The sequence below is a fragment of the Peromyscus maniculatus genome, chromosome 3 (genome assembly GCF_049852395.1).
Source record: "Peromyscus maniculatus bairdii isolate BWxNUB_F1_BW_parent chromosome 3, HU_Pman_BW_mat_3.1, whole genome shotgun sequence".
Classification (NCBI taxonomy): Eukaryota; Metazoa; Chordata; class Mammalia; order Rodentia; family Cricetidae; genus Peromyscus; species Peromyscus maniculatus.
Window position 1 is genome coordinate 52,781,484 of NC_134854.1, and position 18,130 is coordinate 52,799,613.

General features: G+C 47.7%; 1 protein-coding gene across 1 annotated transcript in view; it reads left to right on the forward strand.

Moving 5' to 3' along the window:
- The window catches only part of Zc3hav1 (zinc finger CCCH-type containing, antiviral 1), a 50,303-nt gene that overhangs the window by 16,663 nt on the left and 15,510 nt on the right, over positions 1-18,130 (forward strand). Inside the window, exons 3-7 of the mRNA XM_042273065.2 lie at positions 3,926-4,178; positions 7,442-8,491; positions 9,165-9,263; positions 11,523-11,646; positions 15,717-15,891. Of these exons, the coding sequence (XP_042128999.2) occupies positions 3,926-4,178; positions 7,442-8,491; positions 9,165-9,263; positions 11,523-11,646; positions 15,717-15,891 (1,701 nt within the window). The remainder of the gene's footprint in view (positions 1-3,925; positions 4,179-7,441; positions 8,492-9,164; positions 9,264-11,522; positions 11,647-15,716; positions 15,892-18,130) is intronic.

The following is an 18,130-nucleotide window of genomic DNA, read 5'->3' on the forward strand; positions in this document are numbered from 1 at the left end:
GCCTGGGATTCCATCGTGAACAGGATGGGTTGAAGACACAGTCGCCTTGGCTGATGCTTTACATCAGGATGGCCTTTGAACTGAAGTTGGAATGGTAGAGGTGCATGTTGTTTTTGCTGTACAGGAGACTTCTGCGCTAACTTAATGACTAAGAAAGCATACTTTAAGTTTTTACTCCGTGATGGCCTCGTCCAGGGTTAGATCGTCTCTTGCTGCTCTCCCCTCCATTGGTCAGTTGAGAAGTTGCAACAGGGACTGAATGGCCGGAAGAGCCTGAAACGTTGACTGGAGTGTTACAGAAGTGTGCTGCCTCTGGGTCCTGCCTGGATACAGGCAGGCAGAAGAGCTGCGTGGTCGGGCAGAGGGCTGGCTCTACAGTGTCTTCTAGGGACTCACTAGTGGGTTAGCTCTGTTGTCTTCAGAATGTGGCGTCCATCTCTCAAGTCCAGTGATGTCCCCCTTGTCGACAGTTTTCAGTCAGTGGGATTGTAGATGGAGGTCGAGGGCAGCAGTTTACTTCCTTTTTTATTTTATTTTATTTATTTTTTTCAGAGCTGAGGATCGAACCCAGGGCCTTGTGCTTGCTAGGCAAGCAGTCTACCACTGAGCTAAACTCCCCTCCCACCCCCGTTTACTTTCTAAAGAACTGGATGGAGTGTGTAGCACACCTCACATCCCACTGACCAGTGCTTACCACGTGGTCAGTTTAGCTGGAAGGGAGGCTGAGAAACTGAGCTCCTGGCTGAATGCCTGACCCACTGTCCAGAACTTCCGTTACTAGAGGAAAATGGAGACGATGGTAGATAACGAAGTCTCATCTGCCGAGGCCTGTGGAGTGGAGAGTTAGTGGATGTGGACCCGAGGATAACCATCGTTGAGGATCCCTCCCCGTACTCACAATGCGAACCCAGTGCTGGCCTGACACAGAGAGGGAGACAAAGAACCAGGAAGAGGTGGAAGAGCGGCAGAGCCTCAGGGAAGGTGGAATTCAGATTTTCCTGTTAGCTTAGATGAGGTAGCCAGTGGAGGTGTCTTGAGGATTCCAGCATTGGGGGGAAACCTGGCACAACAGGTGATTCTGAGGTGGCCTCTGAGCTCCAGGAGCCTGGAAGGTAGGACACTGTGTGAGAGTGTTGCTGGGGGAGGGCGCGCTCCTCCCTCCCACGGCTCTAGCCGTCCTTAGGTGCTTGGGATGCTCCACCCCATTTCTAGTAGTCTACCTTCCCCCCCTTCTGTAGGTGATCCCGGTCCCTTTAGCTCGTTCATCATCCTGACTCTGCCTTTAACCACCACTGTGACCAAAGCAGCTCCAAGCTCTGGCACCGTTGCCCCTGTGGTGGTTTGTGTCGCATCCATTAAGATTTAGAAGTGCCAGGCGGTCGGTCTCTGCAAGTTCCAGCCTGGTCTACAAAGTGAGTTCCAGGTTAGCCAGGGCTACACAGAGAAACCCTGTCTCAAAAAAACTAAAAGAAAGATTTAAAAGTGCCTGCATGCACCAGGTACAATGTCAAATACTGAATGAAGCAGTGGACAAGACACACTCTCCTGTTCTTAAAAAAAAAAAAATAATAATAGTTGTTGGGGACAGTGGATAAAGGAACTTGTCTCCAAGCCTGATGATGTGGGTTCAGTCTCTGGCCCCCACATGATGGAGGGAGAGAACTGACTCCCCCAAGTTGTCCTCTTTGAAGCTCAAAATGTCCTGAACCTCACTCTAGCCTAGCCTCACTCTGTCTAGCCTAGGCTAGTCTTGAACTCGTGATTCTCATGCCTTAGCTGCTACATGCTAGGATCATAGACAATGGACTATATGCCCCTGCTTTTGGATATGTATTTTTTTGAGACAGAGTCTCACTGTGTAGTTTGAACTCAGAGATCCACCTGCCTCTACCTCCCTAGTGCTGGGATTAAGGGTGTGCACCACCTCACCTGGTCATTGTTTTGTTTTATTAGAGACAAGATCACCCTATGTAGCCCAGGCTGGCCTCAAACAAACCTGCTCTCTCCACTTCTTGAGGGCTCATATTATACACATGCTTGGTGTACATGCTAGTGGGAATTGAACCCAGAGCCTTGTGTATAGTAGGCAAGCACTTTACCAACTGAGCTACAAGCCAGCTCCTGGATTTGCATTTCTTTTTTTTTGGTTTTTTTGAGACAGGGTTTCTCTGTGTAGCTTTGCGCCTTTCCTGGAGCTCACTTGGTAGCCCAGGCTGGCCTCGAACTCACAGAGATCCGCCTGGCTCTGCCTCCCGAGTGCTGGGATTAAAGGCGTGCGCCACCACCGCCCGGCCTGGATTTGCATTTCTAATATGTGTCCAGGCACACACTTTGAGAACTGTGGTCTAGAATCAGATTCTGTAGCAGCTACACTCTGGTTTTAGAGGCTACGGATGTGGCTCCGCCTCTGGTCCCGGAGTCAGCCTGTCCCTGCATCCAGACCCCTCGCAGGGAGGCAGGCAGACCCAGCTACACAGCCTGTTAGACCAAACATTCTCATCTTTCAAATGCCTTCAAGTTCAGGTTTGTCACGCATCGCACTGGTTCCTCACCTCATGGGTCGAATACTTGCCTTGCACTCCTTATTTTCTGTTTTGTGTTTATTCTGCTTCACAGCAGATTTTAGGCAGGCAGACCCAACAACTGTTTTCCTTCTGCCCTTGGAAAGGAAACAAACCAGAGGATTGCTGGGTCTGTGAGGTCCCCCTGCTGCTTCAAGGACCTTGGCCTTTAAACCAGCCTCTCAGCCATGCAGCCGCTGGCCTGACCTCTGTCTCTGCCTCTAGTGGGAGCTCCATCTCTGCAGAGCTGTGTGTGTGCGAATGTGTTTGGTTAGAGCAGTGGTTCTCAGCCTTTCTAACCCTGTGACCCTTTAATGCAGTTCCTCCTGTTGTGCTGACCCCAGCCATAACATTATTTCGTTGTTGCTTCATAACTGTGATTTTTCTACTGTTATGAATCTTACTGTAAATATCTGATGTGCAGCCTCCAAAGGGGTTGTGACCCACAGGTTGAGAACCGCAGGTTTAGATGGACTGTACGGGTTTCCTTACTGAGCTGGATTATACTGGTGCATGCCCGCAATCCCAGCACGTGGGGGTCAGGAGGAGGATTGCGAGTTGAAATCTTGCCTGTGCAACATAATGAGACCTTATCACAAAAACAAACAAACAAAACCAAAACAAAACCTGAAAACAAGGCTGGACACAGCAGTGTGCCCTTTAATCCCAGCTTAACAAAGACAAAATGGGATAGGGCAGTGTACACCTTTCATCCCAGTACCTGGCAGGCAGAGGCATGTGAACCTCTTAAAAGTTCAAGGCCAGCTTGGTGTACATGGAAAGTTCCAGGCCAACGAGAGCTACATAGTGAGACCATCTCCATCTCCTCTGTCTGTCTTCCCCTCCTCTTCTTGCTTTTTATACCCCACTCCCTCACATATTTGAAAAGGTCCTGCTCTGGCTATCCGAGACCAGATGACAAAACCGCAAAGCTGTAGATAAGACACACGTGTCCTTTTAACTGTAGAGAAAGTCAGGATCCAAGCTAGACTTCTCCTTTGGGCTCCTTTAGGATGTCCTGTGCCTGGCTTGCCATTTGAGTGTGATTCTTCCAAGAATTACCAAATTCATCACTATTTTTTCCCTTATGTTTCTTTTCTTTTAAATGCAACGTTTTGCACTGGGGCTCCTCTTTGCCTCCTGAGAGCTGGGTTACAGGTATGCGGGATGTCATCTGTTAACTAGTCTGCAGATCTTGCCTATCCCCAAATAAGTCACCAGTTCAGTCCACCTCATCGAGGAGGTGGGCTGTGCATGCATTGTTTTCTCTGGCACACCTCTGCTTCTTACAGGAAGGGGGCTTGTGCATTGAGCAGGCGTGGCAGGTACAAGTTCTCACCCCATTGTTCTTCTCCCCTCTGTAGATATGCAAAAGTTACAAAGGAGAGGGCCGGAAACAGATCTGCGGGCAGCCACAGCCCTGCGAGAGACTCCACATCTGCGAGCACTTCACCCGGGGCAACTGCAGTTATCTCAACTGCCTCAGGTCTCATAACCTGATGGACAGAAAGGTGCTGGCCATCATGAAGGAGCATGGGATGAGTTCCGACGTGGTCCAGAACATCCAGGACATCTGCAACAACAAGCACTCCCGGAGGAACCCCCCTGCCATGAGAGGTGTGCCCTTTTCCTTGTCAATTGTGTGAACTCTCCAAGAGAAATGACAATGAAAGAAAGCTATCTGTAAAATCGCAGCTTCGCGACACAAACCGCCCTTCTTTTCCCTGCCGCGCCCTTTCCATGTGCATGCACCCCTTTAATACAACTGAGATAATGATTTACAGCTGGCTATAGCCTCTGATTTTAGATAAGGTATTATTGTCAGGTGTGTGTGTGCGCACGCGCGTGCACGAGCGCGTCCGCGCGCTTGCCTCTAATATCAGCACTTGGGAGGCAAAGGCAAGAGATCTCTGATTTTGACTGCTCTACAGAGAGAGTTCCAGGACAGCCAGGACTACATAGAGAAATCTTGTTTCAGAAACGAAACAGTTTAATAAACTTTATTACTATTTTTTTAAAATGAGAATGAAACAAGCATCTTTGAGGTTCAGCAACTATTAACTTTCTTCCAGTTTAGTCTTTTTCTCAATTTTTAATTGCAGTTACTTATTTCGTGTGGAAGTCAGAGGGTAATTTTCAGGAGCCAATTCTCTTTCCATCTTGTGGGTCCTGGGGAATGAACTCAGGTTGGTGACTGAGAGCCATTTTGCCAGCTACACATAAATTTATCTGTCTGTCTATCTATCTGTCTGTCTATCTATCTATGTAGAGACAGATTTTATTATGTAGTATTAGATGGACAGGGCCTCGCTGTGTAAGCCAGGCTGGCCTCAAACTCACAGAAATCTCACTGCCTGTCTCCCAGTGCTGGGATGAAAGGTGTGGACCACCACCCCAGTTCACACGCACATTTTGTGGTTAAAATATATAAGTCTATCAGTGCATTCTCCGAAGCTGTTCTCACACATAACAGTAAATAGTATATATTTTTAGATTTATTTTATCTTAAAGATTATGTGGATGTGTGTGGTGGTTGGAGTAGTCCAGAGCCATCGGCGCCCCCAGAGCTGGGGTGACAGGCAGTTATGAGCAGCCCAGCGTGGCTTTGTAATAGCAGCAAGCGAGCACTTTTAAGCAGTGACCCACCTCCCCAGCCCCTTCATTTTTCTCTCAGTTGAGCTCCCCTCCTCAGAAAACTCCAGCTGTGTCCGGCTGATGTAAAATTAGCCACCGTGACTATGATATTTATTTATTTATTTTGGGTCTGTATAGCCACATGTGTGGAGGTCAGAGGACAACTTACAGAGTTCTCTCTTCCCCCGGATTAAGCCCGGGTCATTCAGGCTTTGTGGCAGGCACTTTTACCAAATGAGCCATCTCACTGGCTCTCCTTGTCTTTTTTAAAGTAGATAAAGAAGGAGGTGAATTTTATGAAGCGGACAGAATACCTGACTCTAAGATGCTACAGTAATACAAAGAAAAAGTACGTCTCCTTGTATTTTGGAAATGGTATAGTTTTTACAGGAGACTTTCACCGAGAATACTTCATTATTCCTCACAGCAAAACGATGAACGATGGCAGGTTTATTATTTATTAATCTCACTTAAGCGTAAGGAAACAGATGCTTAGAAATGGTTAAGCAGCCGCGCTTGGTGTATGCCTTTAATCCCAGCACTGGGAGACAGAGGCAGGTGGATCTCTGTGAGTTGGAGGCCAGCCTGATCTACAGAGTGAGTTCCAGGACATTTGGGGCTCTGTTACACAGAGAAATCCTGTCTTGGAAAACCAAAAAGAAGGAAAGGGAGGGAGGGAAGGAGGAAGGAAGGAAGGAAGGAAGGAAGGAAGGAAGGAAGGAAGGAAGGAAGGAAGGAAGGAAGGAAGGAAGGAAATGTTAAGCAACTTTTATTGCAAGCAGCTTTGAGTCATGCTTAGACCCCAGACAGCACCGTGAAGATTAAACCCAAAGCCGTTTCTGAGCTGTGCACAGCGCGCTCGCTCTGACTCCACAGTGCTTGTCTTCCACACCACAGTGCTCTGAGCAGGGCTGTGCAGCGGTGGGGTTTGGTGTGTTCCGTGTGGGTTCACTGCCTGTGGGAGAGATCTGTATTCATTGTCAGTCCCAGTTCCCCCATGGAGTTAGCCATCATGGTGGGAGGTTTGCTTTAACTGCCTTACCGTTGTCCCCTTTCCTCTCCCAGGACAGGACATACACAGTCTTCCTAAACACATACACTCTCCCACCGTTCACACAACAGACGTCATGTATGTCCATCACACAACCAGACTTCACACACTGGCTCATTCCTTCCATCTTCTCTGTTTCCAGAAGGTGTGAACTGTCCCTTTTTTAGAGAGAAGATGCTGCTTCATCAGTTTGACTTTATCTTTTCTTTTTTCTTTTCCCCCCTCCGTATGTATAAATGTGGGGTAGGCTGGCCTAGAACTTGCTATACTCCTGACTCAGCCCCCCAAGCACTGGGATTATAGGCGTGAGCCACCATGTCTGCCTTCAATTTTGACTTTGGATAATAGGTTTGGACTTTAGGGGAACTGGAGGAAGAAGTCTGGAAAGTTTGTGGCGTACATGAAGTCATAGCTTGAGTCTGTGGTCCCTTTTCCGTGTGGTTTCAGCGTTAAGAATGCTTATCCAGAGCTGGGAATGGTGGCGCACACCTTTAATCCCAGCACTTGGGAGGTAGAGAGAGGCAAGAGGATTCTCTGTGAGTTCGAGGCCAACCTGGTCTACAGAGTGAGTTCCAGGACATTTGGGGCTCTTTTACACAGAGAAATCGTGTCTTGAAAAAAACAAAACAAGGGGCTGGAGAGCTGGCTCAGTTGTTAAGAGCACTGGCTGATCTTCCAGAGGTCTTGAGTTCAATTCCCAGCAACCACCTTGGTGGCTCACAACCATCCATAATGAGATCCGGTGCCCTCTTCTGGCCTGCAGACATACATGCAGGCAGAACACTGTATACATAATAAATAAATCTTTTTTTTTTTTTTTTTTTAAAGAACTTACTCAGGTACCCATATTATAATGAGTGAAATCTCTATGCATTGTAGACATTTTTCTCTAATTTCTCCAGTCCAGCTTTCATTCACTGTAGTAGTGACATTTAACTCAGGACTAGAATCTGGAGACAGCCTCACCAGGCTCTTGGGGACTCGCTGAGCTCCAGGAGAAACAGGAAGAGCGTGGGGTCCTCCTCTTATCTTACTTAGCTGCAGACTGCTGTTGTCCTGGACTCTGCCAGGATTCCAGCTCGGTCTTGAGGTTTGTAGCCACCAGTTTGGAAACACAGTTCACAAGGCTGCACAGGCAGAGGAGCAGAGAGGTAGTCCCTGAGCTTGACTTTTCTCTTTGGCTTTCTCTTCCCAGCTCCCCATCCACATCGCAGAGGCGGGCCCAGAGGTCGAAGCAAAAGCAGAGACCGGTTCTTTCAGAACAGTCTAGAACTTCTCCCAACTGCCTCACCTCCGGAATCTGGTCCCCCCAGCCCAGATGTCACCAGCTGTAAGGATTCCCTGGAGGATGTGTCTGCAGATGTTACCCAGAAGTTCAAGTACCTGGGAACTCACGACTATGCACCGCTTTCCTCGGTTACGTCCAAGGCTGCGGGTCTCCGAGGAACCAGTCAAATGGGAACAAGCCTGAAGTTCTCAGAGAATGGGGATCCAGATGGCTTGCTTTCCAGGAATCGCTCTGATTCATCCCCAAGTCAAGCTGCCAGCGGCTTTCATCTCGACGTGACACAAACCCGTGAGGCCATGACCATGACACTGGGCAAGCTTTCCGGACACCGCGTGGATGTCGAGGGCAAGAGCGAGACTCAAGACATCCAGCGCGTTCCTTTTTTTGATGGTTATGCCAGTGGAGCGAATCTGGAAGGAACAGCCTCAGGAATTCTAAGTAACAGGGCCACAGCCAACGGTCTAGGAGAAATGGCATTGCCCAGCAACCATTGGAAGAGTGCAGCTAACCCCCAGGATCCCCAGACCATTGGCAGAATCGCCGACGGTGGCCAAGACTCGGCGTTCCTGAGTGGTAACTATGGAGGAGACACAGTCTGGGCTAGTAAATCCACCCATAATGCACCAAGCAGCTCTAGTCAAATGAATGAAACCTCACATGTGTCCGGAAGTGCCGCAGCCTCCGCCGCTGCCTCCGCCGCCGCCGGCTTTGCCGTAAAAGCAGCAGTCACTGAAAGAAAAGAGGCAGCGTATTCTGGAGTTCAGAGTCTGGGAAGCCAGGCCCTGGCGATGCCTGAGAAGATCACAGCCCCCGAACAGGCCAGCAGCCTGCCTCGGTCACCTCCGCCTTCTTCAAGCCCCAGAGTTGCAGCCTTTGGGACCCTTGGCAAGAACCCCGCACATGCCTCTGTGAGCCCAGCCAGTGAGCTCTCAAGGATGACCTCAAACTCTCCTGAGTGTAAGTCACAGAGGGGACCCCCAAGGCTTGAAGGCACAGGGAAAGACAAATACAGCACCATGGCATTGAGTTCCCTGCCTCAGAATTGCGATCCTTTCATAGTCAGGAGTCCCTGGGGTCCTGGTGTCTATGTTTCATTTTACAGAGGGACTGTGTAGGCTCTTAGGGGCAGCCCATGAATCCCCGGATGCACGTGAGTGTGGACTGTAGTCGGAAGATTTCCTGTGTCCCAGCCTGCCGGCTGTTGGGACAAATCTCTCCCACTCGCGTCCCCCAAGTAAACGCACAGAGGCTTATATTAATTATAACTGCATGGCCATGGCTCACGCCTTTTGCTAACTAGCTCTTATATCTTAAATTAGCCCATTACTATTAATCTATGTATTGCCACATGTTCCATGGCTTTACCTGCGTCCCATTACATGTTGCTCCTTGGGCGGCTCGCTGGAGTCTCCTCCGCCTTTTTCCTTTCTTTCTCTTTGAATTTCCTTCCAGCCTCTAGGCTGCCTTGCCATAGGCCAAATGGCTGTATTTATCAACCAATCAGATCAACACATATTCACAGCATACAGAAAGACACTCCCCCATCAGTGGACCCCTGTTCTGCTGTTTTCCTCACCGTGAGCCAGGTATCCTCATCTTGGGCATACATGCATCGTCTTTTGTTTTGCAGATCCCCTGTGCTCCTTCACAAGTCCTGTGTCCCCTAGGATGGATGATCGTGACCCTAAGGAGATCTGTCAGGACCATCTGTATAAGGGCTGTCAACAGAGTAAGTTGCGTTTTCTGAAAGATCCTTTAGCCACTGTGAATACTCTGTGAGCATGGCACACACCAGTACTTGCCCAAGACCACGACGCTGCCTTTGAGTAATCAGATAAGGAACTGGATCCTAGGATAATTCTGTCTGAATTTTGGAGAAAACATTTTCCACTGTGCCTTGGCTATTTTTCGACTCCCTCAGTCTTTACTCCCTCTTTTCTCTTCTTTTTTTTTTTTTTTTTCAAATCTTTGACAACGTGATACACATGATGAATGTTGGTTATCCCTGTATTTCATGTTTCTTTTCTGTAATGGCCCACTGAGTTTAGTCAGGACTGCTTACACAAGTACCAGCTGGGTTGTTTACAGGGGCACAGGCAGCTTACCAGGGTCTACACCACTGAAGAAAACAACTCTTCCTCCTCCAGAACAGCCTCTCTCCTCCTCTTCCTCCTCCTTCTTTGTTAATGAAGTTTTTAATCATATAAATCTCAAGCGGTCCCATTGTGTGAGTTCCTCTGTGGTGTTTTTTTTTTGTTTTTTTTTTTTGGTTGTTGTTGTTGTTGTTGTTGTTGGTGGTGGTGGTGGTGGTGGTGGTGGTGGTTTTTTGAGAAGGGGTTTCTCTGTGTAACAGCCCTGGCCGTCCTGGAACTCGCTCTGTAGACCAGACTGGCCTTGAACTCATAGAGATCCGCCTGCCTCTGCTTCCCAAGTGCTGGGATTAAAGGTGTGTGCCACTACTGCCAGCCTGTGGTGCCTTTTTATTTTTAAGTAGCTGTGTATCTTTTAAACATTTTTACAATGATTTAAGGTGCTGGAAAGATGCCTCAGAGGTTAAGCACACTTACTGCTCTCATATAGACGATGTGGATTAAGTTTCCAGCACCCACAAGGCAATTTACAGCCCCCTGTAACTCCAGCTCTAGGGAATCCATTGCCCTCTCCTAGCGTCCAAGGGCACCTGTATGCACTTGGTATATATAAACTCATGCAGGCATGCACACATACACACAAAAATAAAAATCTTTTTTTTCCCTCCGTGTAGCTTTGCGCCTTTCCTGGAACTCACTTGATAGCCCAGGCTGGCCTCGAACTCACAGAGATCCACCTGGCTCTGCCTCCCGAGTGCTAGGATTAAAAGTGTGCACCACCATCGCCCGGCATAAATAAAAATCTTTTTAAAAATCCCAGCAGATTATATTTATATATTTATTCTCTCTCTCTCTCTCTCTCTCTCTCTCTCTCTCTCTCTCTCTCTCTCTCTCTCACACACACACACACACACACACACACACACACACACACATATCTATGACAACAATAATAAAAAGAGGCCATGAATTCAAGGTGGTCCAAGAGGTGAGGTACAGAGGGCCTGGAGGGAAGGGAGGAGAATAGATGATAAATACACACACCTACATGGGATTTAAAAAATAAGACAATTTAAGTGATTTAAATGTAACATTGATCATTTAAAAAGCATTTTCTGTGTTCCCATGGATTGGGATTATAACAGTTCCTCACTCAGCAAGTGTCCATTCTAGCATCTTTTGATGCTTGTGCTGAGAACCTAAGCTTAACAATGATGCAACTTTCCTTCATTGTCTGTAATTCAAGTGGGCACCAGCGTCTCCACAAACAGGAAGACTGCTTAAAATAAGCAAATACCTGGCATCTAGCCCAAATTGGGTATCAGATGCTGCCTTAAGAAATTTAAAATACTAGTCAGATTGTAATGGAGTAGACGTGTTACTTGGATCCTTTCTGGAAGAGATGGGTCTCTAAGATAAAGGCTTCAAAGAAAGATGACGAGCCGCCTGCTCTAGAGTTCCTTGTCCTGGCCAGAAGAGGGCGTCTGGTCCCCTGGAGCTGGAGTTACGGAAAGCTCCTGATCCTGACCAGAAGAGGGCGTCTGGTCCCCTGGAGCTGGAGTTACGGAAAGCTCCTGATCCTGACCAGAAGAGGGCGTCTGGTGCCCTGGAATTAGACAACTGTGAGCAGCCATGTGGTGCTGGGAATTGAACCCAGGCCCTCTGGAAGAGCAGATAGTGCTCTTAACTGATCACCTCTCCAGCCCAGACTTGTATTTTCTAATGAGTTTGCATTGGAACCAGAGTAGATGACATACAACCCAAGTAGAGACCAGCACGAGGGAAGGGCTGCCGGGAAAAGGCCTGGCAGGCAGGACAGGCTGGCCTGGCAGGCAGGAAGTCAGCCGTGAACTTGAATCGGTGAGAAACCCACACCCACTCCTTCTCTGTCGTTGTAGGCAACTGTGGCAAGCACCACTTCCACCTACCCTACCGGTGGCAGATGTACCTAGCTAACGTGTGGAGGGACTTCCAGGACATGGAGAACATCGAGAAGGCCTATTGCGATCCCCAGTCCGAAGTGTAAGTTGGTGGCTGTCCTCGGGCTCATGGGATCTCCAACTCCAACAGAGGGACGCTTCCAGCTCAGCCTGGGAGACACCAAGCTGCCTAATGCTAGGGATTCTGGGAATATTTAGTAACTCGAGTGACATGAACAGTGATGTGATTGTTTGGTCTGTAGGTGTAGCCTTCAGAAAAACACAGTGCAGAGGCCAGTACTTTTTCTTTTTCTTTTGAGACAGGGTTTCTCTGTGTAGCCCTGGCCATCCTGGGACTCACTCTGTAGACCAGACTGGCCTTGAACTCCACAGAACCTGCCTGTACCTCCCAAGTGCTGGATTAAAGGCGTGCACCACCACCACCACCCAGCTAGTTCATACCTTTTTAAAAAAAAATTTATTTAATTTTATGTACACTGGTGTTTTGCCTGTGTGAGGATGTCGGATGCCCTGGAACTGTAGTTACAGACAGTTGTGAGGTGCCATGTGGGTGCTGGGAATTGAACCAGTGCTCTTAACTGCTGAGCCATCTCTCCAGCCCCTGGTTCATACTCTTTAATAGCTCATCACTATCAAAAACCATAGGTGAGCCCAGGAAGACGTCTCACTGGATGAGAGCAATTGTCCCAAAAGCCTGACAACCTAAGTTTGATCCCTGGAGCTATGAAAAAGCCAGATGAGGTGGCACACATCTGGAATCCCAGCATTCCCATACCCAGAAGCCGGTGGCCAGCTAGCCCAGAGTACACCACATAATAGGAAAAAAGGGAAAGGCCCTGCCTCAGTAAGGCAGGAGGAGAGAATGTCTCCCCTGCCCTCCACGCGTGTGCTGTATGTAGCATGTGTGCCCACACACAGGTATAACACCAAAAAAATTATTTGAAAAAAATACACTAAATTAGAACTTGGCTTTATAAGTATGAGAACCCGAGTTATATCCCTCAAACCCATGCTTTTAAAAAGCCAGACAGACACAAGTGTGCATGGTGGCATATGCCTTTAATCTCAGCAATTCTGAGGCAGAGGTGGATGGCGTTTGAGGCCAGCCTGGTCTACAGAGTGAGTTCCAGGACAGCCAGGGCTACACAGAGAAACCCTGTCTCAAAACAAAACAACAACAACAACAAAATAAATAAAAAGCCGGACAGATAGGAGGAGCTAGCTCCATGTAGAACTCCTGCCCCGCGGATTTGGTGGTCAGCTCTTGGTGGAGGGGCGGGAAGCAGGGTTTATAGTGTGATCCCAGCACTGGGAAGTAAGAGGCAGGGGGACCCCTAGGCTATTCTGGTTAGCCAGTGTAGCCTACTCAGTGAACTTCAGGCCAGTGAGAGCCTGTCCTAAAAAAACGAAGTGGAGGGTGTCAGCAATGATAGCCATGGTTGTCCTTCTGGCCGCTACATGCATGTAGATACATGTACATGTCCGTACACGTACACACACACACACACACACACACACACACACACACACACACTTTAAAAAGAAACACTGAGTGATTCGGGACAAATAACGTTGGCTTAATTTCTTAATTTAAAAATAAGATTTGAAGCTTGGGAGATAGCTTTAGTCAGTAAAGTGCTTGAATTCAATCCCTAGGACACACAGGGGTGTGTATTTGTAATCCCAACCCTAGGAAAGTTGAGGCAGGTGATTTCCAGCTTAGCCTTGGTGAGTTCCAGGTCAGTTCAAAAAACCATAGTGGATCTAAGTTTGACCTCTAGTCTCCATGCACATATATACACATGTACCCCCTGGCATGTGCTTTGAATAATTCCATGTGTTCTACTACAGAAATTTGTTGTGTACCTACGTTTTTTGTGTCCATCTCTGTTCTAGAGGCTTCCAAGAGGGTTGCTTAAATTACTGCATTTGCTAGGGTTGGTAGGGGCGTGCGCGTGCTCGAGGGTAGGATGGGGTGATAGTTACATGACCACATTTAGGTTTGAGTGCAAGAGGGAAGTGAATGTGGAATTTAGAAACTTTTGGTAGGTGTCCCATGTTGCCGCATTATGCCACTAGAGGGCGGCATTAGCTGTTCTCATATGTAGATGAAACATTTTTTTTCTCCCCTCCCCCAGGTAAGACATTTTTCCCTCTACGTAAACCCAGTTTCTCAATCTTGGGACTGTTGATGTCTAAGAGTATACATATGTATATATATGTGTGTATGTGATGTATATGTGTATGTGTATGTGTATATATGGTGCGCAATGTTTAGTGATATTCTAGGCCTGCAGTGACCAACACTGTCACCCACTGTTACCAGTTCTCCTGGTCTTTCCTGATCAAAGACCTAAGAGCTCTTTCATAGAACAGCAATTCTCCAACTTCCATCTCAGCAGCATATTGAGGATCTATGTATGTGAATTACAGCTATCAATATATCACATTAAAAATAATAATATGTAGGGCTGGAAGATGGATAAAAATGCTTTCCATGTAAGTGGACGAGCTAAGTTCAACCCCCAGAATCCACTGGGGAAGGAGAGAACTACTTCTAAGTGTAGTCCTTTGACTTCCATGTATGTGCCTGAGTGCACACACTATACACACACACATACATCATATACACACACATACTATATAAACACATGCACATATGTACATATACATTATACACATGTCATATACACACACTCACATGATACATATACTCTCGTCATATACATATACATCATATACACAAACATTCACATCATACCCACAAAACATTATACGTACACACAAATAAAAATTAAATCTGGCCGGGCGGTGGTGGCGCACGCCTTTAATCCCAGCACTCAGGAGGCAGAGCCAGGCGGATCGCTGTGAGTTCGAGGCCAGCCTGGGCTACCAAGTGAGCTCCAGGAAAGGTGCAAAACTACGCAGAGAAACCCTGTCTCGAAAAAAAACAAAAACAAACAAACAAAAAAAAATTAAATCGGTTTTGAAGTTAAGTATTATGTAGCCTCCGGAAAGCTGTGTTATACACAGAAAAATAGGAAAGCAAAAAAGCCAGATAGCATTGTGGGGGTGGGGGGGCGAGGGTTTGTTGTTGTTGTTGTTGCTTTTTTTTTGAGCCAGGGTTTCTCCTCTGTGTAGCCCTGGCTGTTCTGGAACTCACTCTGTAGACCATGCTGACCTCGAACTCACAGAGATCCGCCTGCCTCTGCCTCCCCAGTGCTGGAACTAAAGGCGTGTGCCGCCACCACCACCACCACCACCAGCTGACTTAGCCAATTGTTTTATGGGCAATTCTATTCTTTTTTTGGGAAAATCATTTTACATTTTCCCTTTATGTAAAGATTTTTTTTTTCATTTTATCTTATGTGTATGAGTGTTTTTACCTGCATTTGTGGATTTCCTGGAACTGGAGTTACAGATGGTTATGAGTTGCCATGTGAATGCGAAAAATTGAACCCAAGTCCTGTAGTCCACTGGGTCTTTGGTGGTGGATGAATAACTTTTTAAAAAATTAATTAATTTTTTTGAGCCAGGCCCTCACTAGGTAGACCAGGCTGGCCTCAGACTCATAGAGTCTCATAGAGACTCATAGAGTCTGCCTCTCCTTCCAGAGTGGTGGGATTAGAGTACACCACCAAAAAAAAAAAAAAAAAAAAAAAAAAAAAAAAAAAAAAAATAGCCGGGCGGTGGTGGCGCATGCCTTTAATCCCAGCACTCGGGAGGCAGAGGCAGGCGGATCTCTGTGAGTTCGAGGCCAGCCTGGGCTACCAAGTGAGTTCCAGGAAAGGCGCAAAGCTACACAAGAGAAACCCTGTCTCGAAAAACCAACAAAAAAAAAAAAAAAAAAAAAAAAGCGTACACCACCATGCCAAGCAGGAATACATTTTTGGAAACCATTACATGCGTAGTGTGGACAAATTGCCTGTTTGTGTTTGAGTTTTTCTGTGATGTGGAAGACCAGGAGCTGTACAGAGGAGGTTTAGGCTCAATCCCCAGTACCGTTTAGACTGAAAGAGACAGAAACAGAGAGAGAAACGTTAAAGAGCCATCTCAGCCCCAAATTTATATTCTGTGTCCATGGTAGGGCTGACCAGAGTGTAGGAAACAGGTCATTGAAGTGTGTAGTTAATTTTCTACTTTTTCTTTCAGCATTTTGGTAGGAAAGCATCAGATCAATTTCCAGAAAATGACTTGTGATTCTTATCTCATCCGCCGCCTCTCCACGCCTTCATCTGTGGCTCCATCGGCTAAATCTGTCTTCAGCACCACGTGGCTTTGGTATTGGAAGAATGAATTTAACCAATATGTACAGTATGGGGAAGAGGTGAGTACCACTTTCCCTTTAGGGGTGTCTTAGGGTTTCTCTTGCTGTGAAGAGACACCATGACCACAGCAACTCTTACAAAGGCAAACATTTAATTGGGGCTGGCTTACAGTTCAGAGGTTCAGTCCATTATCATCATAGTGGGAAGCATGGCGGCACACAGGCAGACATGGTGCTGGAGAGGGAGCTGAGAGTTCTACATCTGGATTGGCAGGCTGCAGGAGGAGTCTGTGCCCATACTGGTCATTTAGCTTGAGCATAGGAGACCTCAAAGCCCACCCCCACAGTGACGCACTCCTCCAACAAGGCCACACCCACTCCAGCAAGGCAACACCTCCTTATAGTGCCATTCCTTACGAGATTTTGGAGGACAGTTACATTGGAGTTGCCACAAGGGGAAAAAAGCCTAAACACTATTTTTGTTTTGTTTTGTTTTTTGTTTTTTGAGACAAGGTTTCTCTGTATAACAATCCTGGCTGTCCTGGAACTCCATATGTGGACCAGGCTGGCCTTGAACTCACTGAGATCCGCCTGCCTCTGCCTTTCAAGTGTTGGGATTAAAGGCGTGCTTCACCACTGCCTGGCCCAAAACACTGTTAACAGAATGTTTGAAGGCTACATACCTGCCCTTGGAGAGTGGGCTTGGGAGATGAACTTTTGGGTATTTTTGGGTTTTTTTGGTGGTAGGGGGTGGGGGTTACAGGGGTGGAGTGTTCCAGTTCCAGTTCCTATATACTCTAGGAGGAATTAGAAACAAACATGTTATTTTTGAGGACACTTGGGAGACACAATTCAGTCATGTCCCTCTTCCTCATTCTTTTTTTGTTTTGTTTTGTTTTTCGAGACAAGGTTTCTCTGTGTAGCTTTGAGCCTTTCCTGGAACTCTTTGGAGACCTGGCTGGCCTCGAACTCACAGAGATCTGCCTGCCTCTGCCTCCGGAGTGCTGGGATTAAAGGCGTGCGCCACCACCGCCTGGCCTCTCTTCTTCATTCTTAAGGATGGGCTGGAGCTGTGAGTCAGCTTTCTGTGCATCTGTTCCAGATACAGGGCCAGCAAAGAGGGCACTAATGGGAAGTTAGGAGAGGGATGGAGATGTCTCCGCACCAATGTCTTAACCTGCTCCACCACACAAACCACATCTGTCACTCGTGTTCAGTCAGAGTTTGAACTGACATGAACTTGAAGGGTTGGACTAGAAGATTCTAGGCTGACCCACAGTGGCGACATCGTAAGGCAGAACAGAAGTCTGGATACGCTGAGCATCTGTCCTTTTGTGTGAATGTCTCTTCCTTTGATTCGTGGATTAAAAAGGGGGGTAGGGGCTGGAGGAAGAAGACGGAGAGGGACAAAGCTCTTCAAATCAAAGTGACTTCGGAAGAAAGATGAAGCCAAGAGGGAAGTAAGGACCGAGAAGTGGCAGTGTGAGGTTTTGCGAAGTTAGCAGTGAGGGGCAGTGGAGCCATTCATCAGAAAATCCCGGCCCCTCTGTGGGAAGCACAGGCACTTCTCAGCAGAGACACCACTGTCTCTGCTAAACGTTAAGTCCTGTGGGGAAGGTGGGGGGACGAGTGGGCTGTGGGAAGGGGTCCTTCCATGTCAGTTCAGCAGCGCAGTGGTTTCCAGAGGTCTTAGCATTTTACCAGTGAATCTTTCAAGGAACCTAAATGAGCAGAGAGGAGCAGGACGGAGGTGCCGTTTTGAAGTAAGCCAGACGCCCAGACCTGACGTCTCGGCGCCCTTGTCGATCTGCTGTCGCCCACGGCATGTGGAGCATCCTTGGAGCAGAGTTCTCGTCAACAGCGGGGCCAGGCTCCTGGGACAGGGAACGCTCTCTGCTCCTGCTGCAGGACGGCTGCAGTGGAATGGGGGCTTAGTTTTGACACATGCCTTTCCCCACTCATTCTGAGGTTTACGCCCTTCACAGCTGCCTTGACACCAGAGATGAGGTCTACGTTTCTTGAGTGTCCCAGCCCCTTTCATCCTGCCTCAGTGGGTAGTGGGCACAAGGCATCTTCAGTGTGGCTGCCTGACTGGAGGCCTGCTCATGCTGTTTACCCTGGTTGAAGGCAGAGGAGAGAGCCAGGTCACTCGTATGTGAGCAGCAGTATCCCTCCCTCTCGGAGCTTAGAACTTAGAGGAGTATTAGAAAGGCTTCTTGACTCTCCTTCACTACAATTCCAAACTGCCCGTGAGGTTCTCATTCACACAAGACCATCAAATTCTGTCACGGCGGGCGCA